Raw genomic sequence first — 22,845 nt, 5'->3', positions numbered from 1 at the left:
CCGATGTATATCATCATTTAGTCTATGTGCCATCTGCATAAAAATGTGGGTTACAAATTCATCCATTAAAAACAAATTGATATATTCCTAACTAGACATGAAGTGTGACGAAGAATCCAGAAACCAAAGGGAAGATTTTTCCATCTAATCTTGCCAGGTTACGGACTAGCCACCGCTCTATCTTGAAGACTGAGGAGATGGTTAGGTCATCTTGTTTTCAGACGGAATAGATAAAAACCTACTACCAATAATTTATAAACCTCCAGCCCTGGAATGACTGTGCGCCAAGATTTACTGAATGCATTGCAAATAGCAAATAATTTTTTGGCGACACAGCGAGAGAATATCGCATCAACAAGGCAGAACAGACAACAAACGCGCTCGTCATTCGCCCCGAGATTCTGTTTATGAAGCTTTAGATATCAGATGTATGGCAAGTGCATAAGTAGGAGCATACATTTCTGGGTCTTTTTGTGTATCCATCACGGCGGCCACAGGAAGGCCAAAATTCGAGGCGGGGCCCCAGAAATCTGGAAACAGCGGTCAATATGTTGAAATCAAACATTATTGACATTTTAAATTAAAACACACGCGTTGAACAGAAGTAGTCTGAAACTTTATTTGAGCGAATCTTCGCGTTGATTGCCTTTATAGCGGCAGCCATGGCGTAGTTGTTGGAACCCAACAGGGGATAGGAATATACAGAAGTAATAGGAATCTCAAGGGCGTATAAAATAAAGCGAGTAATTGAGGTGAATTGGTGCAAAAACACGTTTCCTAGAGAATGAATAATGCTTGTTTCCACTGTTCCAGCGATAAAAAATAAAAAATGAGGCATGGCTTTTACCGGATTTAGAGAGTTAGTGAGTCACTCGCCGGTGTCGGCGGCAGCCTTAGTCAGCGCTAGACACATGTCGGGATGATGTCATACTCGTAAAAATAATAACATTTGTACAAAAACACAGAATCTTTGCAACTATTTTTACATTTTCAATACACAGAGGACGACTGCAGCCTTCCAAAAGTTGTGAATACTCGATATCTCTGAATGTCGTTGCCGGAGCCATAATCATCCATAGCCACACTATGAGATGCGCTAGTCAGCGCACATGAAAAGAAACCCCAACACTGGATGTACTGAGTACCGTTATAGCTTTGATCTAAGATACATCATCCCGCTAGAACTCATTATCGCTGCACCAGCACTTTGGATAGCCGTGTTTAGAGCCACAAGACCTGCCCCGCCTGCGCCGGCACTCTGTGCAGTAGCAAAAAGACTCCCAGTACCAACATTCCCAATAGCACTTTGGATACCGGTTGCTAGGGAGCCTACATAAAAAGGAAATTGTGAGAAGATGCAGCTAACGATGTTTGACAAGGCTCCTGGTGTTCCTCATACCTGCTTTTACCCCAGTTATTGTATATCCTAGTCCTTGAAGGACCGGAGCAGACACGAGGCTTGGGGCAGCAATGATGATACCGCCAGCGACGCATACTGACAGTGCTTTATTTTCCCTTGCCAATTTCGCTGTCTGTTTTAATCTGTTAGCAACAATGAGTATCAACCTAGGGAGGGACAGGTGCTCTCAGAGAGAGAGAGAGACGGACATGGCCTGATAGTTTTACTGTCTGGTCAGCGACTATAGGGCCGTAGGCAGCTGCAACCTGGCTGACTTCAGCTATGCCATTGTAAAAGACTTTTCCGGTGGCGCATCCTAGGTTCGACACCGACTTTTGAATAGCTGCTGTGGAAAGGGGCATATTGTAGATGTCTTCCCAAGTTGTGAAAGGTGTAGTGATAGATGAAAGAATTACGCAAAGTACATTTTTAGAAAGGAAAATGTTTTTTCCAGGCCCGGGAAAGCCTGGTTCGAGGTGCCTGCAGAAACCCCACTCGTTGAGCTGATAGATCACAATGAGACAATTACCCCTCATACTCGCGAGATGCAATCTAATTAGGAAGTAGGGGCCTTTCTAGATGATGCTTATAAGCTTGAGGCCCTATCGGAAGGGGTAGAAGCCTCAACGGGTTCGCATACAGTCCTTCCGGACACCAACCGCTCTACAGAGTCATAGGTATGTGCGTTACTAAGTAGAAACTTAAATTACGAAATACCTGGAACATTTATGTAGACATAGATCATTGTTGTCAACTGATATTCTTATGTGACTGTTTCACATGGAGTCAATACAACTGGACGGTACGAGATAGGAGTCGACTTAAGCTAATATTAGAGTCCCGGCTAACATTGAAATATAGTACTATGTAAATAACAAAACCTCCCAACATGCGTCTTCCCACCGTTCGAGAAGGCAACATTCCATTCAGTGTTACTTTCCAACCCACGAACAGTCCCGTTCATCGCCAAACATCCGAATATACAACTGCCTCAAGACTTTTCTTCCATGTGTTCGGCTTGGGACCGCTCTACTTTTGCTCGAATGGCCTCGGAGTCCACTGCAGTTTGCGCGGATCCAAAAACTTCCTCCATCTCTTCGAGGGACTTACCCGATGTCTGAGGCATTTCCAATTAGCTGACCATAACCTATTTTAACATTGGGATGAGATAAACATACCTCACGCAGTACAAAAAATGCATATACCACCAGCGAGTAGTTAAAAATAGAAAACATCAGAAACATCCTCCAGTGGATATTGCTGATTGCATGCGGAGTAATTTCAGACAGCATGAAATTGAACAGCCATTGTGAGGCTGCACCAATGGCGATTCCGAACTCTCGAATCCGCGTGGGAAATATCTCGCCGAGATACAGCCACGACACGGGGCCCCACGACATGTTGTACGCACTGGATTCACAGTAGACCATCGCAATTGCAGCAATCCCAGCGTGGCTGACGCCTCCTGTTGTTGACGGAGGTTCTTTAGCGACGATTATCGCTATCGCAAGCATGAAACAGCCCATGGCTGCCGCGCCGCCCATGAATGCCGTTTTCCGACCAATTCGACTAACAACAAAAATCGAAAAAATAGAGACAGCGCAGACTTTGACCACTCCAAAAAATCCAGTAACAAGAAGGGAGGAATTTCCCGCGCCGACTGACTTGAAGATCTGCGGCGCATAGTATGCCAGAGAGGTATTTCCCGTCAGCTGAACGCCTAGCTGCATGGTGATAATAACAAACACTCGAAACCGGTTTGCTGGAAGGAGAAGTTCCTTCCAGGTTACACCTTCGGTTGCCCTGAATTCTTCCTCCAGGCCTGCTAAGATCTCCTCGAACTCAGCGCGTACCTCTGGGGCGTCACCACCCCGGATCCATATCAAATTTTCGAGAGCTTCGTCGTTGCGGCCCTTCTTGGCGAGCCATCGTACCGATTCTTTGACTAGCAGCATACCGAGTCCGATAAGCCCGCCAGGAACAAGCTGTAGTCCGATGGGAATCTGCCATTGGATCGTACTTGGTGCAATATGTTGTTGGACTCCGTAGTTGACCCTAACCGCAGGTTATTAGCTGATTGTGCACACGCACACACGAAGATTGGGATAAAGAGAAATACACACCAGTAACTAACACAAACACCAAGAGAAAAGAAAAGTTGAAAGAATGATCCCAATGTTCCTCGCATACTCTTGGGCGACATCTCCGCTGAAAACATGGGCACCAACACCGTCGCTGCGCCGACGCCAAAGCCGGAAATCACCCTCCCTGCATAGAAAGCACCAATAGAGTGTGTATTCACCACTTGTAAAATTCCTCCCAGACAAAACACCAAGGAGCTCCCCATTATCGCGAGTCGACGCCCGAAGCGCTCAGTGATCGGCCATATTAGGAAACACCCAAAAAAGGCACCGGCTTGAAGAATGGATACACAATTGGAGTTAATATTTGTGGCTTGAGCCGTGGTATAGCGAAAGTCATTCTCAAACGCCTCTAGCGTCAAGACACCACCGACAATGCCAGTGTCATACGCAAAGAGAAACGACCCGATGCAGCATAGCGCGGCAAGGTAGATGGCCCGGAAATTCCCCAGCCTATTACTCATCTTGTCGACCGGAGCACAAAGTCTGCGATGATAATTAATCAACCTGTGTGTAGGAAAACACGCTCCATACCTGGAACACGTAGGGAATCAGGGCGTCTTTCAACACCTTCGGGTGGAGAGGGGAAACCTGGGGTTGCATCCACTAATGCTGTATTCCCGGGGTTCTTTTGGCTGCCGTGACTTGTCTATTAAATAACCCCACAGGAAAGACAGGAGCCAGTAAGCATGGACAATATTGTTGGATGTTCGAAGACATGCTGTTAATCGGTACTATATCGGTACAAGATTTGCTTGGCATATCCACTGTCACGTCAGCTGGGAGACTGATAGCCAACGAATCAGCACACTAATATTAATGAAAAGACAACTTTAGGCCAAGAGCTAAGATTTCCTTCCCGGGGAGTATATGTGTCTTGGCTTAAATCACGTCTTGGACCCTGACATACTTTCTCTTGTACGAGCCTTAGTTTAGTGACTAAGCTTGCTATAGTGCGCTAAACATGAAAACATTGTACAAGAATAATAATATTGAATGCTAGTAGCAATTCCAGATACGGTATAGCTAGTCCCAATAGTGATCATTAAAAAACTAGTAGAAGGACTCAATCATGCAAACAGCTTTATTGAGCAATATTGGGGGCATTTTGCCAGATCACATAATCTATCAGAATTTGACAGACAAAATATACCGATGCATCGATGACTCAAAATCCACTAATGCATATCCGTATTTACCTTTTTTTCCATATCTCTCCTCTTTTCAACAACCATTTTAGCAAACCTCGGTAACCTCTGACCTTGAAACCTTTACGGCCCTTTTGACTGTCTCTCGTTGTAGAATGGAATCGTGCCATTTCTTGATGGCTGGCCATGCGTCCAGGTCAAATCCGAGCAAAGCGGGGGAAACGCGCACCCAACAGAAACATGCAATATCACATAGCAATGGTATATTTATCTCCAGAAACGTACGGTACCTCGTTCAGACGAGTATTCAATACTGAATAAAGGCGCTTGATCTCGTCAATGTATCGCGTAATGTCCCACTTTGAGCGTACCGGCGCAAATCCCGTGAAGTGGTGTTCTTGGCCTGCTAATAGACACTAGTTAATGAGAGATTAGAGGTACTTGTGTGATTTCTGTTTATAAAATCAAACTAAAATAATCAGCCGTTTACAGTACCTTGCATCGGATCTAGTCCTCCCATCTGCCACATCAACCAGCTCAGTTGTTCCGTGTAGCCTGAAACATCCCCTAGTTCGTAGCTAATCTTCCTATCAGAGTCGTATTTATCCACAAGATAGAGCATGATAGATCTGCTTTAAAAATCGCAGGTGGATCCATCCGTAATGGCCGGAAGGCATCCGTTGGGGTTGCATTTTAAAAACCACCTGTATCAAGTCAGTTTGTGCATTTCCGAATACGAAGACAAAGTCTAGCGCACGCACTGCTCCTTTTGTTCATTTGCCATTTAGTCTACCGGCTGTGCATGGTACGCAATACCAAGCTTCTCAAGCACGATAGAGATCTTGAAGCCGTTAGGGGTCGCTGCTATATATAGAGTAATCACTCTTCTTTAAAAAAGAATTCGAAGCCAATATCAATTGATGCAGAGTTAAGATGATTGAGGATTATCAGCCTTCGCATGTTATATAGCCTTGGCATTTAGGGCATCGTTGGCTGTTTAAATAATCAAACCTTTCGGAATTTTTGGCTAAACTCCGAGGAACAGGGCTTTTCAATAGCCTATCAGGTTAATGTTCAATGATATTGAAAGGTCACAAGAGCATCAATGTGAGGAACATACAACCTTCAATTATCAGAGCACTTTAATCTTCACTAGGTTTGTGTTTGTTTTTTTTGTTTTGTTTTTTTACCAGGCGTCCAAGTTCTAAAAATTACAAGGCGAACTTCAATGCGAGGGATTTGAACAACGTTAACAGGAACCTTCAGTCCCATATTTGCATAGTAAGCGGTTCCTGGAGTGAGTGAAGTCATTGTCGCCGATGGTATCGCTTCGAGATTGAACTGCCAAGTTGCCAGATCCAGATTTTGTTCGGCAATAAATCCGGGAATACCTATTTATGAAAATAAAACTACAGGTCACAAGATGAAGGAATCGTCCAAACCAAGGTATGATTACATGGTGTCTGCCCGTCCTTCGTGTAAAGTTGATATAGTCTATTTCACCAGCATACCGAGTGGGGAGCCAGTTTTAGCATTAAGCTATAATAATTTATTGTCAAATATGTGGGCCGTTTGCATTAATTTCCTCGTTCCGCTTTCCATGTGCCTATAAAATTTTAGTACCCGTCCGGGCAAGTTGGGGACCCAACTACTCTAACACGCCGCCATGTACGAAAGAATTCAACAACTCCCGGTCGATACTCGCAAAGGCCACGATGCGATCTTTGATGGTTCGTATCTTAACGACATCCCTGCGGCACTGAAAGAATGGGAAGCGACACGTGTGCTGTTGGTTGTTAGTACCACTCTCGACACTAAAAGCGAGGTTATCAAAGACTTAGAAGCAAGACTGGCCGAGCTCGCCTACGTGGACAAGAAAGTGGGAGTCGGTAGCCATTCGCCGTATGCGGATACAATTGATATCGCGCGCCGTGTCCAGCAGAATAGCATCGATGCTGTGGTGTGCATCGGTTCCGGGTCATACTCAGACTCGTGCAAAACAGCTGTTATTCTTAGTGCCACACTACCGCTAGGATTCAGTTACGAGGACATGGAATCCCTGGTAGATCAAAAGCGCGGACTGGCAGGTCCAGAAAACCTCAAGTCTCCCACTACAAAGCTTATTTGCGTCCCAACGAGTCTTAGCTCTGGAGAATGGAACCACTACGCTAGCGGTACTAATTCTAAAGGCAAAAAGCAGCACTTTGTGCAAGAAGATGGCGCACCTACTCTGATCATATGTGACCCTCGCGTCGCTGCTACAATTCCACGGGATCTTTGGCTAGCTTCGGGAATGAGAGCGGTTGATCACTTTGTGGAGACCATGTGTAGCCCAAAATTTACTCATGAGGCGACGCCATATGTCAAGTCGGGGCTGGGAAATCTTTTAAAAGGTCTGGTGGAGTATTGCGAGAATAAATCAGACGATCCTTCCAGCGAAGGACTGCTCCAGGGCATATCCGATTGTCAGAGAGGGTCGAGACTGGCTCTATTTGCGTGGATCTTTATGAAAGTGGCATTCGGTACTAGTCATGCGCTGGGACACCAACTCGTTAGTACCCCATCAGATATAAAATCTAAATTATGCTAATAAGACACTTCCAGGGAAGCTACGCGGGTGTTCAGCATGGTGAGTAGTCCCATATAGCTCTATTGGGGCAGGAATTATTGACGTAGAAAATAGGAATCACGAGCTGTATTCTTCTGCCTCCTGTTCTAGGTTACACGGAGACACACACTGATGTTAAAATTCGCCAAGGGTCTCATGCAGAAGTCTTGGCCATCTTTAACGAGACCTTGAAATGGAACGAAAAATCTGCATCGGACGCTGTCACGCGCCTTGTCGGACTTCTCGGTTTGCCCAGTCGTCTGCACGAAGTCGGCGTCACAGGTGATGAACAGATACAAAGAATTGCTGAATTAGCTACGACCGATGTACTTGGAGAATATGGTATCTTACCTCCGTTGGAAGGAATTAAAACGATTCTAGATACAGTGCGGTAGTGTGGCTAGTTATGTCACAGTCGAGAGGATGTATACCCCGCAAGAGAATCCTAGTTTAATATTTGTGAAACAACCACGGTGAAATTAAACAGTCAACTAGTCCTCTTCGCATGTATATCGAACCAAAAACGTCACGTGTACCAATCCTACAACCTTTCCGTTTTATTCAGACTCTTTGATATAACAGCGCTTTAGAATCGATTCCAAGTAGCACTATTTGTACGTGATAGTATGTAGTTCTCATGTCCTACATTGTTTAGATATTTTATGGTAACAATTTCACGCGTATTAAAATTTCATGAGTGTAGTGGGTATATGAGAGGAAATAGTGTACAGGTAATTCTAGTATCCACACTAGAAAGCAAAATCAAAGAGCGGAATTTCTACGCATAATATGTTTTGGTATCATGCACCAAATGCTTTCGGGTGATCTAGTCCCAATGCTGGCTCCAAGTCTGGATCACCGGTTTTCATGGCTCGTTGGTATGCCTCTCTCTCGCCCACTCGTTTGAGATAATTGGCGATATTGACATGGTCGTGAAAACCGTAACCAAAGAAATATCGCATCGTTGTCAGTGGGAAGACAACCATAATATCTGCAGCCGTGAAGTCATCACCGGCAAGCCATGTATTATCACGCAGCTGGTTGTCCAGAGCCAACAGCCCTCTCTTGAAACGCTCACTTCCTAGCTTTGCAACCAGATTATCCTCGGGTATCCCACCAGCGCGTACCAACATAGCACGTCCGACAGTGGGCGTAAAAGTACCACTAGCCCAGTGGTACCAGTACAAAAAGTCCGCGTAAGAGGGGTGCGTTGGCGTTAGAAAAAGCTTTCCGTTGGCATATTTCTGCGCGATGTATTCGATACACGCGGCGGTCTCGGCTAAAGTCAAATCGCCGTCCTGGATAACGGGTGACGTTCCAGCTGGGTGCAGGGATTTGTATTCGGGCGGAGCTAAGAGTGGTGAACGATTGTATGTCTTGAGTTCGTAGTCGACGCCGACTTCTTCGCACAGCCAGATTACACGCTCGGATGATGAGACGTGTAGATGGTGGATGGTGATAGTCATGGCGACAGGTATTCTTGGTTAAAAATTGTAGTGGTAGATGATTATTGTCAAGTATATTGTTTGATGTCAACGAGCGCCATGAAGTTCGGCTTAAATACACACGACACGAAATAATATAGCTTCATTTCATGGACCTCGATGCCGTCATTAGTGGGCCGGCGGATCGTCCATACCAAAAAGGGACAGCTTGGTTGTCATGCTTGGTTTGTCATGCATGGTTCTAGAGCGGGCGGTTTCAATTGTTCTCGCGGCTGCAGCAAATATATAGGAAAACGATCAATTAATCTCTCAATACATACATAGGCAGTAAATAGAAGTGTAAATGAATGGACTAGCTATATTTATACAATCAATCACGATATATCATACCAACATTTTAATCATTAATATATACGGAAAAATGTCTCCAATGCAATTGCTTTTACGCGCACGTACACTTACACACTCTGTTGCATGGTGGTTTTTCTGTTTGTGAGTCACAGGTGTTGACTCATGATCGTCACCAGACCTGGACCAACACTCGGACTCGGTGAGGGACGGAGGATCCGGGATTAGCGGCCTTAAGGACGGTGTTAACAACAGATCCATATGCGAAATAATTTTGGACCCTTTGAAAATTGAGATGAGTTTCACGTGTTGTTCATTATTAATTTGGAGAGGAAATGACAGGCGGACCTTGCGTATCAAATAGAAGCACGATTTTAAATAAAATGAAAAATAATGACGGCTTGAGACTGGGGGGGGATTGAGAGAGTCTGACATTTCTCAAGAATGTACCGAGAACGCAAGTTTGAAATCTCCTGGTTGATGAGCCGCCTGAGGACATCTGAAAGGGCATCTGAAACTGGGATTTTCAATGTTATTGCTACATATATAAGATCGTGCGAGATAGGGGTTGCCTGTCCCAATCTAGTTCGTGCGGCTTGCTGCCCTGAGGAGCGGCAGGGTGCGGCCAGGGAGAGGCATCTTGCGTTCAGCTGTCTGTGTGGCTCGTCTTAATTGGATGTCATAAAATTGGGGTTCGGTAAAACCTGCCTGCTATGAATTGTATTATTGTTAGTGAAAAGAATACTCTGTCGTTGATAGCATGTCTCTGGCTTCTAGCTGCTGCAGAGATCTTGATATTCCTCATAAATGGCCCTGTTGTAGTATTTCCGTCTAGTTCCTCGCTTTTTGCCAGTTACTGTTGATTTTTGGATGTTATGTACGTTTGTTGGTATATCAGACTATATCTGCCTTGTAGGAACCTGAGAACTGTTGGCAGTAGTTAACGATTGGGGGTTTCTCTGGGTATCAGCTAAAATATGGAAACTTCATTAGATCTACTAATTAAGTTTTTTATTAAAAATTATAATCTATTTAAAAGTTAAATAATAAAAAATATTTTTAATAAAATAATTAATAATTTTTTAATCATATTATTTTTTATAGAGTCTATAAATATAACTATTGACCAAGTAAATATTTACATTACTAGGCAGAAAAGCGCCTTTTGACTTGCTTTATGTTGCGTAAATTGACTATGGATGTTCTAGACTAGTAGATTTGACGGTCGACATTTAAAAAGTATCTATGAAAGTTTGCAAGCCTTCACGATGCCTTGCAACTTACTATCATTATCACTGAAGATCTTCCCCAACGACGCAATGTCATCAGACTTCATAGCTGTGCGAATCTTCGCAACAGAGCCGATTCCCTCGCCGTCACGCGCGACCTTTGCAATAGAACCCACTCCCAGCAGCATTCCGAGAACATTGACAACAGCAGAACTGGGGTCTTCGACGGTATCATAGACAGCCAGGACTCCATTACCGAGTTCACCTGCGAGCGCAATTGCCCGAGCTAGACTGGCAAAGCCAGTTGCTGCGGCGACTTCTTCGCCGACACCGAAAACAAACTGGGTCTTTGGTTAATTTCTTCGGGATGAGGGAAAAAAAAAGGAGGGCGAAAAAAAAAAAAAAAACATACCATGAGAACAACACTGACAATCATCAGAATAAAGTTTTTCTTCCTCTTCTCTTCCTCCTCCTCCTCCTTTTCTTCCTTCTCTCCCAACTCCTTCGCCTGTGCCATACTGTCAACGGCCTGCATAAGCATAAATACAGCCGTGCTATACGCCTGAGCCGGATCCGTCAAAGACCCATTCCTCCACTGACTCAGCTTCATATCCAAGAGCGTCGCCTGCATACTCGTCTTCAAGCTCGGGATACTGGGAAGTGCCTTGGTAACAATATCCTTTGGATTAGGAACAACCATGGAGTCATTCTTGATCGGGAAATTGGTAAACTTGTAATATCGTTTTTGACCACCATGAGGAGAGACAATGTCACTTTCGATTTGGTAATCACCAAACACAACCCAATCTGGGGAAAGGCCGGCTTTGGCTAGGCCAGCGCTGTAGCCATCTGAATCTGTAAGGTCGAGCGAGGTTGTAGTATAGACCATGAAGCGTTCATACTTCTCACTTTGGGCTTGGTTGCAGGGAAACGTAGTGTCATCGAATTTGCAAATGAAGTCTAGAGTACTAGTTTAGTACATGTTCCAGAAAAGACAGAATGAAAGAAGTAAAGGAAAGGGGTTCGTACAATCCATGCCGTATCCGACCTCTGGCAAAGCCCCGACATTTTTCCAATTTTCATCATCACTGGTTATATTGAACATGAACGGATCCTGGAGAATCTCTGGGACGAGTTTATCAATATAAGTGACATAGTAACCAAACAGTTCGTCATAGCCGTTGTTGACGTCAAGTGTAGTTGGCATAAGCCGTATCAAGCATATCAATAAGCACCTGCAACGCGTAAACAGCAACACAATCAGACCTCAAGTTGCCCGCAGATGCAGAAAGATTATCTAAGCTGTCAAAGGTTATCGTATAGTTACAGGCCGTGTAGTCGTCGTCACAATCGTAACCGCTGTCTATGGCGCTTCCTGTGCCATTGTTCGAATAAGTCTCATTCAGATCAACAGCCCAGTCAGACGTTCCGCCAAAGTTCAGCCCGTCTGTCCAGCTTCGTCTAGAAGCATAGCTTGACGGGGAGAGCCACGAGATCCAGTTTGTCTTGTTGTATATCAAGACGTCTCCGACTTCATCGGATGAGTACTGGGAAATACTGATGTTGCCGTACAGATCGGGATTTTGGGCCTGTGCGAGTATCTCGAAGATTTCATAGTTGGAAATATAACCGGCTCATTGAATAGGGAAAACATTAGTAATTAATTTTTCAGCGTAAGGAAAAGGTTTAGTGTGGGAGGTGATCAGGACTTCCGTGTCAGTACAACGACCTTTCGTAGCACCTGAAAGAGGTCCAGTGAAGTGACACTCGGGTCCAGTGCAGCTGGTATTTTCCATTTCAAAGCTGCGACCATAGAGTGCAACACCCGCAACTACCTGGTTGGCATTCACCCCTGCTTTCGTGATCATAGACAGCGCGTATTCGGTCTCGGTCTTATTGACCTGGCTGCGGAGACAGCCGCCGTTAGGACATCCAGGGCTTTTGAAAGTGTTAGAAAAGAGCTCAGAAATAATAAAAGAACAATCAGAAGCTTACTCAGCAAATGTGTTGTCATAGTCCCACTGGCCATGGAGATCGTAAGTCATATAGACGATGTAGTCCTAGATAGAAAGTAGTGTCAGTATTATCAACAGGAATCAAGACAAAAAGTTTAAATACGCACTACCACGTCGGCTATTTCCTTGATGGGAAAGTACTTGAGGTACCAGTACGATGCCGGTGCAGCAATAGACATTGTCTTGTCAGAGGGCAGCTTTGATCGAACCAGCTTGAGAAACTCCAGGTAGTTTTTCCCTGAATCGGTGCTGTCAGGTGGGATTCTAGGGATATCTTGGGCCTGCAAGAGCGTTAGTTTGATAAGTGGTATGAAAAAGCGTAAAGGGGGGGGAGGCTTACTCCTGGATACTCCCAATCGAAATCAACGCCATCAAGATTATTGGCAGTGATGAATTCCACGACATTGTTAGCCCAAATCCTAATAACGCATTAGCAAATTTCTCTACTAGTTAACATGAATAAAGGTAGATTAAAGGAGAGGAAGAGAGGGAGGGGCTTACTGGCGATTACCATCTTTAACCCCATCATAGAATATATTGAATGTATAATCACTCGTGGAAAAACCCCAACCACCAAAGCTGAGGATGCATTTTATATCTATCAAATTGAGAAAGCTATAGAACTGATCCTTAGCACCGCTAATGTCGACTGCCCAAGCATCTGTGACATTCGCAAAGGCCCAGTGGACATGCGTATAGTAAGTATTGCCCTGGAACTTAGAAACATCCATATTTAGGCATATACGCTCTATATTCCAATTTTCAAAGTAGCCTATACGCCTAATCTCAGCAGACTTATCTTTATTGTTAGTGATAAAGATTCCACAGTTGGAAATACAACCATTGAATCCATTCTTCGCTGTTCCAGGGGCCCTAAGCAAATTTTTTTAGATAGAGACTCAAAAACGAAACTAGGGACACTTACCCTATATCCACAGGGCTGGCAGTGCAAAACTCAGAGGTAATACCACACTGGCCCCAGATATCACAGCAGACATTTAGAGGACATAGATTCAGATTTGTCCAATTACTTACAGCCATTTTTAAAGGTTTAACTGTCTCTGGAACCTAATTCCCATTTTCTGTGAGCTAACTATTTTACAGAATATATTCAACAACAAAAGGTGATCACTAACCTGTGGCCCACAAAGGACGTTTGCCATTTCTACTAGAAAGGAAGGTGTGCCAGTACTTAAACAGATTCTCTGCCTATATTGAAGATCATTGCATCTAGACCAGCCCCAAGTTTTATTATTATAATTTAGAATTATGTTGGTTTTCATTTTATTCGCTATTTCAATATCGGAGTAAAGGTCTTTTAGCTGCACTATATAGGTATAACAAGTGCCATTGGAATAGGGCTTGGGGGAGAAGTTTGGAAGTAACTCTGCAGAGCAGCAGACATATTTATTAAGTAGAATTGTGTTGCAGAAGTTAGACTCTGGATTGTATTTCTCAAGATCACTCTAAGAGATACCACAACACTAGACAAGATTGTAACAGCCATCGCCGGCTTGGGCCTGTATGTACTTGCAGGTGCTTCCCACCATGGAACCCATAAGAGAAGCAAAAACAAGAGAAAAAGATAGGAGCATCGTATACCTGATTATATTTTTTTAAGCACCAGACAAAATTTGATTATATGAGAGAAAAGGAATATACCCTTTAATAATCTCCTCAGCCACCGATATAGTCCTTACTAGGCCAGCCTTCAAATATTGGCATTACTTATCAACTAGCTACTTCTAAACATAGTTACCAACACGTAGTGACTTTCATGGAGTCATACAACATAGATACAATGATACCCCCAATAAAATATACAATACATACACAGCCCTACATATACAGTCACACCAGAATTTTGCGCCTTTACAAGCATATCATTCTAGATATCCAAGATCCAAATAAGTACTACTATCAGTAACTTCCATCTCAAGACTAATAGAATCACCCCAATATAGATCTGTTGAGGTAACCAGTCACAACGACAGGAGTATACAGACTCCATATCCATTCCATACATTATAGACTTATTATTGGACAAGGGAATGGAACAAAATAATGCCCGAAGTTCAAACAGTAAAAGACAAAAACCAATACTACTAGTTAATGCTTATACACAGAGTACATAATCAATATTAAGCTAATAATTGGGTTATCGGCACAGCGCCGCAGAACTGGAGGCTCAGCAGATATCAGGTGCTAGTATGGCTAATTAACAACAAGCAATCGATGTAGCAGGCCTACAATATTAGAGTTGGATAATAAGTGATTTGATTGAACAATCTAAAAATAATAGCTTGTTTTAGCTTAATTAGTGAATCTTAAAATAGTTTATCAGCATTAATTATAGAGTATAAGTGAGTATCTATTAATTTATTAAACCCAGCCACTCAGCCTCGCTTAAAGTTTGTTTCAACTATTGCCCTGGTGTATTATATACACTCCATGTAAAAGATTTACAGCTGGTTAGGTGTACATATAGACATAAAGACAGAGAGCTGAGTAGTAGCAAACAGACAAACAACTTAGCAAGCGTTTTGTTAGGGCATAGTTTATATCCCCAAGTTCTAGATGTCTCAATAATTATAACATTGAATATAGGCATCAATAATATACAATCCAATTTTTGTAAATAACACACCTCATTACAACCTCATTTACATATACTAGATGAAGGGGCTAAAGATCACATGGACATTGCACATACATATACTGCGCCACCAACAGACAGAAATTTCAACCAACTAGGCACTATTCCAGTACACTAATGCAGGGTCACCTAATCTTATCACATTAAAATAATAATTTTAGCATTTTTCAAAAGTCAGCTACATGTAGTCATACTTTAGGAGGCCTAGAGTATCACCTAAGATTGGAGTTAAGTCTTTCCATTTATTCCGCATGAGTAAAGCCTATATATCATTAGATCTTACTCAACATTAATCTATAACTCTCATCTTTCCTCTTTTTCTTCCAGCTTCTTCTTCTTCATTCTCTCATCATGTGGTGTACCTACATAGAGAGTTAAACAATTGTCACCATAAGGCTATCTATAGCATGCCTTAGTTTGGCCTTTCTTGAGCCTCATGTTCTTGCTAACTATCTATCTGGACCATATCAGGCGAGTTCCTCCCAAACAGCCAGCGAGTTCCACGGTCTTCGTATATTTTGGACATGTGAAGGCTGCTAATATAATTTTACTTTCAGACCATGCTTCTCTGTTATGCCTACCGCCTGGATATCGCGGCAGGTGGGACTTTCATAGCACCCGACTGCCCTGGGACAGGTAAAGACAAAAGATGCTATTTCGACGAGTTTTTAAGGTACATCGAAGAAGTAGAGGAACGCTCTCCATGGAGCGGTAGTACCTCTGTAGGTAAAAATTTGGCTCCAAATGTTTTATCTACGGCGGAGGAGCTGGTCACTACCGGGTATTCGAACGCGGTCGACCCGGGCGTCCTCTATGAAACTCCTTCAGGCTTTGACAACTTCAGGGGCGTTTTTGAACCTGCCATAGACAACATCCAGGAATGCCGCCAAGCACTTGGCGACAAGGGAATTGACTGGGAGTTGAATGGTATCCGGACGTCGATAGCAAATACTCTTGACGCACGCATTGTTGATCAAGCTGCATTTATCATCATTGGAGTGAATGAAAAACTCCACGAAACCGGTTTCTCGTGGGTACGTTTTCTTCTTCTTCTTTTTTGTTTTCCTCCTTCCATGACAACTTACTAACCTCATGTATGTGTTCCAGACCGCGGAAACAAAGCCTGTAACGGGGCTGGATGGAAATACCTGGCACGAAGTCGATGTTGAGGCTACAATCAAGGCGCACCCCGATGATGCGTTCGAGGGGCTTGACGACGCAATCAATGATTACATTCTTCATTTTGATCAACAGCCGAGTGAGGGTAACAAGAATAAGCGGCATGCCAGAGCTATTTGGGCGTCTCAATCGTTTGCAAGTCGTGTTTTTGGAGATCCAAGTTGTTGATTTGATTATTGTGATTTATCATAACTTTGTGGTTCGAAAGTATGTACGAGCCTATTTGCCTTTGTTAGCTGTTCTGTAAAGCTCGAGTGGGGTTAATACATACATGTATTAAGGCATGATTAGCTCCTAGCACATTTGGTTATGATAAAATGTTTAGAGTGTATTTTTAAAGTCTTTGCAAAGAAAAAAAGAAAAAAGCACTCCTTAGTACCAACTGAGAAGTGTAAAGCAATCCAAATTACAATCCCTTCCGCGCTTTCCTAGCCCATCTTACACCCCTGATCGAAGCAGTAGATCCCACACGATTGCACATTTCGGTGCATAGTCGGAACATGATAACCGGACGCAGTCTCGGGAGTAACTTTTCAGTCTCTTCAGACCGAAGCTTGTGCCTGACAGCATCTCTTAATTTCTGCTGAATCGACTGTGGCGAGTCTCTGGAAATCTGCTGCCGGGCAGTGACCAGGCCATAAGGCTCGCATTGCTCGGCCAGGTCGAATAGAGCATTCATTCTCGCTTCGTCAAAAATATCGATGAGCTGTACGCGTGAATCGTCCAAAAGTCCAAATAAACCTGTGCTAGCTCCAGTACTAAAGTTGGTGTGTATAACAACCACACGCATGACAACCGTCCAAGTAGGCAGTTTTTTGAGAGCATCTCTCAGATCCTTTATTAGAATATAATTGCTTTGAAAGTAACCGATGTTTATGGAACCGCGTCCGCCTGCCTGCGACGCGTCCCATGCAAGGCTTTGAAGCGCTGACCCGCGATCGTCAAACTCTCCTCTGTAAGTTGGTTCCCAGTTGAGATGCATAGAGTCTCGCGTACTGTCAAACCATGCCGAGTGAATAGCAGTATAGCTCCACCACTCGGCCTCTGAAGGCCTGGGTTTAAGCAAGGAATTGGTACTGCGAAAGAACTGATAAAAAAGTCCAGTTTTTAAAGCGATTTCGCGTGACTCGCGACAGATACGAGAAATAGCAGGCGGCCGCCCGTTCACTTCAGTTGTTTGGTAGAGGAGGCATGGCACCGGGATCTCATCATCTGGTAGATCAAATACAATCCCAGGGAAGGCTTGGTCTTTCTCGCAGACACGTTGTGGTAAGCATAGGCGCCATATCTCCAGCCGTAGCTCGGCTGGCAGCTTGGGAAAGAGATGAAACGTTTTGCACTCGGCCATGAGCAAGAATTTTCTGTTCTTTGAGACTGCAGTCTTCGATGTTACAGGCGGGGCAGGGGCAGGGCTTCTTACGTACCTGAGCAGCTCTCACTCACTACCGTCTCTCACCACCTGATGACTAACCCCACCTGATGACTGATGTCGACCTGACCAAGCAGCAAAATCTAACCTGATCCGAGAACAACTAGGGCGACCGCCGATCCCAATGCTCGATTTGATCAAATTACTGAGGAAATCCTTATATAGTTAGATAGCAGGGTCATCATGTAACTTAGAATAGGATGCTTCTGAATAATTCTCAATTGACCCTATATACTGCCTTCTTGATTCTACCCCCGATCTCGCTCAAACTACATATTTATCGATGTGTCGAAATTGATGAATATATTAACCGATATATACATATTTCTTAGCTCCAGATTGCTTCGAGACTGAGCGAGCAGTTCAACCAATTGACGTCAGCAACCAATCAATTAAAGTACTAGCATGTCATACATGTATGACCATTCCAGAACAATTCATTAACTTCAAATGTTATCAAACAAGATACCGATATTAAAGACTACAAGATACAGCCTATCAGCCTCACCTAATTTTCCACCTCGTGGTTTGGGTGTTTACAGGTCTTGAAACAGATTGTATTGGCTACGAATGCGTCGTGGTTCGGTATCCATTTTCAAATGGTTCAACTCACAATTCCCTTAGAGCTACCTTCAAGCTTTTATAACTGGTCTCTAGGTTTAATGTGAAGAATACTAGAAGGATTAAATTTTCCCAACGTGGCTTTTACCATCCAGCATGCTCTTTAGGACTTGAGCCTACAGAGGGAGATACATGCCAGTAACATTCTAAATCATGACATTTCTCGTCACTTAGACCGAACAACAATGACATAGCCCAGAGCACAAGTTGATCATTTCTTTCTGGGCCCCGATGACACCAGGCAAAGACCTCGCCGGGGGAGATTCAGCCAAGCCTGACTACAGCGTTGTTTATAAACGTTTAATGGAAAAGGTGTCCCTGAACCCGAACCGGGCCAAAAGGTCAGCTGGCCGAGCAAAGAAGCAGCTAAAAATATGTCATCGGCTCCACCCACAATCCGGTTTCCATGACGCTTATTTCAACAACGAATATTAAACGCCCGCGCTTGCTCCAGCCGGCCCCACTTATAGCGTCACATTCACTGCATAGCAGGGCGTCGATTGGCCAACCGGATAACCGATCCATTAGTTTGCCGCCGGAGATGCCCAATTCGTCTCTCCGACAAGCGCCGACATTTTATTGCTTATCATTTTGCCTCCGTTGTTATCGTGGGTCATCAGCCATGCGGTGCCTCACCCATGAGACTGGGCTATCGCGTGTTGCTACCTTCACACCATCAGCCGGGCTTTCTTAGACTTTTTTTTTAAAAAAAAAAAAAAAAAAAAAAAAAACAGGCTGATGGCAGAGGTTGCAAACCACACGGCGGGCGATGACGTCAACCCACACGAATTACCGCATCCGGCCAAGATAATAAATATCTCCTGCAGTATATATTACTATGGGCCTCGTCTCCAGACTTTCATCAGGGACAAAATACCATTGAAGTATTCAATGTGCGATTGATGTACCCGCAACAGGCGCGCAAACTACCTTGAAGCACATATTATTCCTACATACTTTTACCCTAAACGACATACTAACGGCCGCCAAATCTACAAACTGTTGCGGCACAGCCATGGCTGTCGATTCCAGTTCCCCAACACCCCTCGATGGGGACGATGAGATAAAGGACACTCTAGCCACAGAAGGTCTGAAGCATGGGCACAATAGTTCGTCCAGTCCTCCCGTCGACCGCCAGCTCGAGAACCCCGCCAGTAATGAAAGTGAATCGGAACCCAATGGAAGCAAGCGCGAGGACAACAAACGTGAACTGACAGAGGATGACTGCTACGACAAGCTCGGTTATAGCTTTCCGGTATGGAAGAAGTGGATGATTTTGACGGTGATCTTCACCGTGCAGATGTCCATGAACTTCAACACAAGCGTGTACCCGAATGCGATCGTTCCCCTTTCGGAGCACTTCAATATCAGCGAACAGGCGGCTCGTGTTGGGCAAATGATCTTCCTCGTTTTCTACGCCTTTGGTTGTGAGCTGTGGGCGCCGTGGAGTGAAGAGTTTGGCCGCTGGCCAGTCATGCAGCTGAGTCTTTTTATGGTCAATATTTGGCAGATTCCTTGCGCCCTTGCGCCCAACTTTGGCACCATTGTCGTGTGCCGTGCCTTGGGCGGATTGTCTTCGGCTGGTGGGTCAGTCACTCTCGGAATGACAGCTGACATGTGGGAGGCCAACGACCAGGGATTTGCTGTCGCCTATGTGGTCTTGTCCTCAGTTGGTGGAACGACAATTGGGCCAATCTTTGGTGGCTTGATTCAAGAACATCTGTCCTGGCGGTGGAACTTTTGGATCCAACTCATCTTCGGTTGTGTTACACAGTTGATGCATTTATTTGTCACCGAGACTCGCTCCACCATCTTAGTCGACCGCGAGGCCAAAAGACTCCGCAAATCAGGAGAGGACCCTAATGTTTATGGGCCAAACGAGCTAAAGGAAAACCGGCTTGACTTGAAAGAGGTTCTCCGCATTTGGAGACGTCCTTTTGAAATGTTTGTCCGTGAACCAATTGTGCTCTTTCTCTCTCTCTTGTCCGGTTTCTCGGATGCGCTTATCTTCACCTGCATTGAATCCTTTACCCTGGTCTTTAAGCAATGGAATTTTGACACCGTTCAGATCGGTCTGACCTTTATCGCTATTGTGGTTGGTTACATTCTTGCCTACCTCGCCTTCCTTCCTGATCTCGCGCGTCAACGACACATTCGTGGCAAACTTGGGGATGCAGCTCGCTTACCCGAGCGTCGTCTGCTATTGCTTCTTTTCATTGCACCCCTGGAAACAATCGGCCTCTTCGGCTTCGCGTGGACATCCATGGGACCCGATTATACTCCATGGATCGTCCCTCTCATCTTCGTCTGCATGATCGCCATTGCAAACTACGCCATCTACATGGCTACTATCGACTACATGGTTGCCGCTTATGGTGTTTATTCTGCCTCTGCAACTGGTGGAAACGGCTTTGCGCGCGATTTCCTGGCTGGAATCGCAGCCATGTACTCCACGCCCATGTATACCAACATCGGAGGCAAGTTCCATCTGCAGTGGGCAAGTACCATTCTAGCCTGCCTAGCCTTCTTTGTTGCTATCCCAATTTATGTATTCTACTGGAAGGGACCAGAGATTAGACGCAGCAGCAAATTTGCTCAAACCCTTGCGGCAGACCGAGAAATCAGGCAGGAGAGACGCGCTAGTCAGCGGCGTTTGAGCGAGCTTCCCCCTGAAGAACAGCCGTACTAATATTTATCACCGAAATCCAATGTTCAGCTGATACATGCCTGAAATTTAATGTCAATCCATGGACGGAAATGTGTGGCTGTGTATAGGAAATCCTCTCTATTGCATATATGTATATACACATGCATTCTCTATGTCGTTACGATGTTTACAAATGAGTTTACGTATTGAAATGATACCACTTATTATATTTAATTCTTTATGCATCAATTGATGTACTTTCCAGACATCATGTTGGCCATATTTAACAACAATCACCTCCCACTTCCGGGCATCAGGCAAAATCTGATGGCTTAACAGTTGCCTGTCGGAAGACTGCCGCCTTCCATATCAAAGCACGCTTCTCTACCCATACAAAAGAACCATTTTGATCCACCAAGCAGTAGCGTATTGAAACCGACCCGTTTTCCAATGCACTTGTGATATCCATACACATTGCCTGCGGGGGTGCAAGGCCACTATTTCTAATCGCGCCTTCTTCTTGCATCACAAGTTCTTCAACAGCCCGGTGCGAAGTCGGTGCAGACAATGGCTCAGACGCATCAGAAGATGTCTTCAGCGAGACCAGCCCGTGTCTGGCTGCCAAGAACTTCAACTGCGCCGGAGTCAAATGCGACACATATTTCTTGTCACAACGCATTTGGCCCTCGAGGAACAGAAGTTTAGAAAGATAAGCTTTCAACTCACGCAGGCAGTTGGGGTTCCCTTCAGTATATCTCATGCAAAGGCATTGCTTTGCTAGTAGGAGAAGACAAATAGTTTCACGAAAAAGTTTCACCATTTGGAATTCGTAAAGTACGGTTTCAAAAGCTGCGGGCACCAGTTGTGTTAGATGGGCGTCCCAGGTCTCCAGCTGGGCCAGCATCCCTTGAATGTTGCATGACAGGTCGTTGGGTTCATCAACCAGATTCATTATGTGGTCGACATAGTTCTTCAAATTATAAAACGCGACTTTTATACTTTGCTTTGTAGGGTTGGCTGGGTCCTGATCTACATTTTCTGGTCCTCCTAAGATATCCGACAATTTGATATCTAACCTCATTATAAAATGGGTAGATTCTTCGATTACATTGCAATCCAATCGTAGAATTGGTCGTTGAGAAATGGTGTTGCATTCGAGCGAAAATGCAACTTTCAGTCCGTTTGTTAAATGCATGCTCGCATTTTCAGGTTTGCCGCGCAAGGCCTCCACCCCAGCCAGCATGAATGAGATGATAAATCCAGTCCATACTGCATGTTCCTCGGAAAGTCGAGCCAAGGTCTGCCGCGATTCCGAAATGGCGTTTATATACATGTCAAATGCAACCGGCGCAGCCCTTTGAGTGTCAAACCCGCGATGCTCGCGCTCATGATGGGCGGCGCTTAAAGCTATAGCTGCGTCGGATAAATTCGTAGTAGACACCGAGGTTTGTGCGAGGACAATTTGCCATAGGCTGCTATTGTAATAAGACGAAAATTGGGGGATCGTGGTAAGCCGAAAGCGATCTAGAAGCTCTTGGTGGCCCAAGACTGAACTGCAAGGACTGGGGAATTGGCTACTAGGAGGCTCAAAAGCATGAGCACTCATTGACACGTAGCCATCGCACCGCCTGCCAGTGCTAGTACACCTGTCGCAGTTTGGTCTTTTCTCGTCGCATTTTTTGCGCCGTATTCTAAATCCATCAATGACTATTGCCCCTCGCCCATTGGGGATGTACTCACTTGCAGGTGATGCAGCCACCGCGCGATTTGGTATGCCTGCGCTGAGGCATTCTCGTTATGACAGTTCGACATGTAGCTTTGTTTTTTTTTTTGGTCTGGGTCGAAATGCCTCAGCCGCAGGTCAACAACAGGAAGCAAGATGACGGGAGATTTTATCTTATCTGATTGCGCTAGACGACTGCGACCACGTCCGATTGGCCTGCGCGCATTCTGTATGGGCCCTCTAGCCGTATGAGGAAA

At 44.6% G+C, this 22,845-nt stretch overlaps 10 protein-coding genes across 10 annotated transcripts; 3 read left to right on the top strand and 7 right to left on the bottom strand.

Moving 5' to 3' along the window:
* Positions 1 to 241: 241 nt before the first annotated feature.
* TRUGW13939_02538 (uncharacterized protein) lies at positions 242 to 664 on the bottom strand (the record flags this gene model as incomplete). Its single annotated transcript, XM_035485731.1, has 3 exons — positions 242 to 401; positions 458 to 530; positions 592 to 664. The coding sequence occupies 3 exons, from the start codon at positions 662 to 664 to the stop codon at positions 242 to 244; spliced, it is 306 nt and encodes a 101-aa protein (XP_035341624.1).
* A 483-nt stretch (positions 665 to 1,147) lies between these two features.
* Positions 1,148 to 1,761, bottom strand: TRUGW13939_02537 (uncharacterized protein; the record flags this gene model as incomplete). The annotated part of the gene is made up of 3 exons (XM_035485730.1): positions 1,148 to 1,329; positions 1,400 to 1,532; positions 1,609 to 1,761. 3 exons carry the CDS (start codon positions 1,759 to 1,761, stop codon positions 1,148 to 1,150), a joined length of 468 nt encoding a protein of 155 aa, XP_035341623.1.
* A 629-nt stretch (positions 1,762 to 2,390) lies between these two features.
* Positions 2,391 to 4,004, bottom strand: TRUGW13939_02536 (uncharacterized protein; the record flags this gene model as incomplete). The annotated part of the gene is made up of 3 exons (XM_035485729.1): positions 2,391 to 2,516; positions 2,578 to 3,454; positions 3,523 to 4,004. 3 exons carry the CDS (start codon positions 4,002 to 4,004, stop codon positions 2,391 to 2,393), a joined length of 1,485 nt encoding a protein of 494 aa, XP_035341622.1.
* A 2,350-nt stretch (positions 4,005 to 6,354) lies between these two features.
* Positions 6,355 to 7,691, top strand: TRUGW13939_02535 (uncharacterized protein; the record flags this gene model as incomplete). The annotated part of the gene is made up of 3 exons (XM_035485728.1): positions 6,355 to 7,239; positions 7,293 to 7,317; positions 7,372 to 7,691. 3 exons carry the CDS (start codon positions 6,355 to 6,357, stop codon positions 7,689 to 7,691), a joined length of 1,230 nt encoding a protein of 409 aa, XP_035341621.1.
* A 405-nt stretch (positions 7,692 to 8,096) lies between these two features.
* On the bottom strand, positions 8,097 to 8,762 carry TRUGW13939_02534 (uncharacterized protein; the record flags this gene model as incomplete). The annotated part of the gene is made up of 1 exon (XM_035485727.1): positions 8,097 to 8,762. The coding sequence occupies one exon, from the start codon at positions 8,760 to 8,762 to the stop codon at positions 8,097 to 8,099; it is 666 nt and encodes a 221-aa protein (XP_035341620.1).
* Positions 8,763 to 10,332: 1,570 nt separating this feature from the next.
* Positions 10,333 to 13,374, bottom strand: TRUGW13939_02533 (uncharacterized protein; the record flags this gene model as incomplete). Its single annotated transcript, XM_035485726.1, has 10 exons — positions 10,333 to 10,659; positions 10,731 to 11,278; positions 11,348 to 11,553; positions 11,585 to 11,951; positions 12,042 to 12,256; positions 12,314 to 12,378; positions 12,441 to 12,614; positions 12,674 to 12,752; positions 12,835 to 13,206; positions 13,259 to 13,374. 10 exons carry the CDS (start codon positions 13,372 to 13,374, stop codon positions 10,333 to 10,335), a joined length of 2,469 nt encoding a protein of 822 aa, XP_035341619.1.
* Positions 13,375 to 15,549: 2,175 nt separating this feature from the next.
* TRUGW13939_02532 (uncharacterized protein) lies at positions 15,550 to 16,336 on the top strand (the record flags this gene model as incomplete). Its single annotated transcript, XM_035485725.1, has 2 exons — positions 15,550 to 16,023; positions 16,097 to 16,336. The coding sequence occupies 2 exons, from the start codon at positions 15,550 to 15,552 to the stop codon at positions 16,334 to 16,336; spliced, it is 714 nt and encodes a 237-aa protein (XP_035341618.1).
* A 238-nt stretch (positions 16,337 to 16,574) lies between these two features.
* On the bottom strand, positions 16,575 to 17,516 carry TRUGW13939_02531 (uncharacterized protein; the record flags this gene model as incomplete). The annotated part of the gene is made up of 1 exon (XM_035485724.1): positions 16,575 to 17,516. The coding sequence occupies one exon, from the start codon at positions 17,514 to 17,516 to the stop codon at positions 16,575 to 16,577; it is 942 nt and encodes a 313-aa protein (XP_035341617.1).
* Positions 17,517 to 19,233: 1,717 nt separating this feature from the next.
* Positions 19,234 to 20,907, top strand: TRUGW13939_02530 (uncharacterized protein; the record flags this gene model as incomplete). The annotated part of the gene is made up of 1 exon (XM_035485723.1): positions 19,234 to 20,907. One exon carries the CDS (start codon positions 19,234 to 19,236, stop codon positions 20,905 to 20,907), a length of 1,674 nt encoding a protein of 557 aa, XP_035341616.1.
* Positions 20,908 to 21,178: 271 nt separating this feature from the next.
* Positions 21,179 to 22,471, bottom strand: TRUGW13939_02529 (uncharacterized protein; the record flags this gene model as incomplete). Its single annotated transcript, XM_035485722.1, has 1 exon — positions 21,179 to 22,471. The coding sequence occupies one exon, from the start codon at positions 22,469 to 22,471 to the stop codon at positions 21,179 to 21,181; it is 1,293 nt and encodes a 430-aa protein (XP_035341615.1).
* Between the last annotated feature and the right edge of the window lie 374 nt (positions 22,472 to 22,845).

This window comes from Talaromyces rugulosus, chromosome II (assembly GCF_013368755.1).
Source record: "Talaromyces rugulosus chromosome II, complete sequence".
NCBI classification, from domain to species: Eukaryota; Fungi; Ascomycota; class Eurotiomycetes; order Eurotiales; family Trichocomaceae; genus Talaromyces; species Talaromyces rugulosus.
The sequence above is the reverse complement of the archived record's forward strand: the minus strand, read 5'-3'. Positions and strand labels throughout refer to the sequence as shown.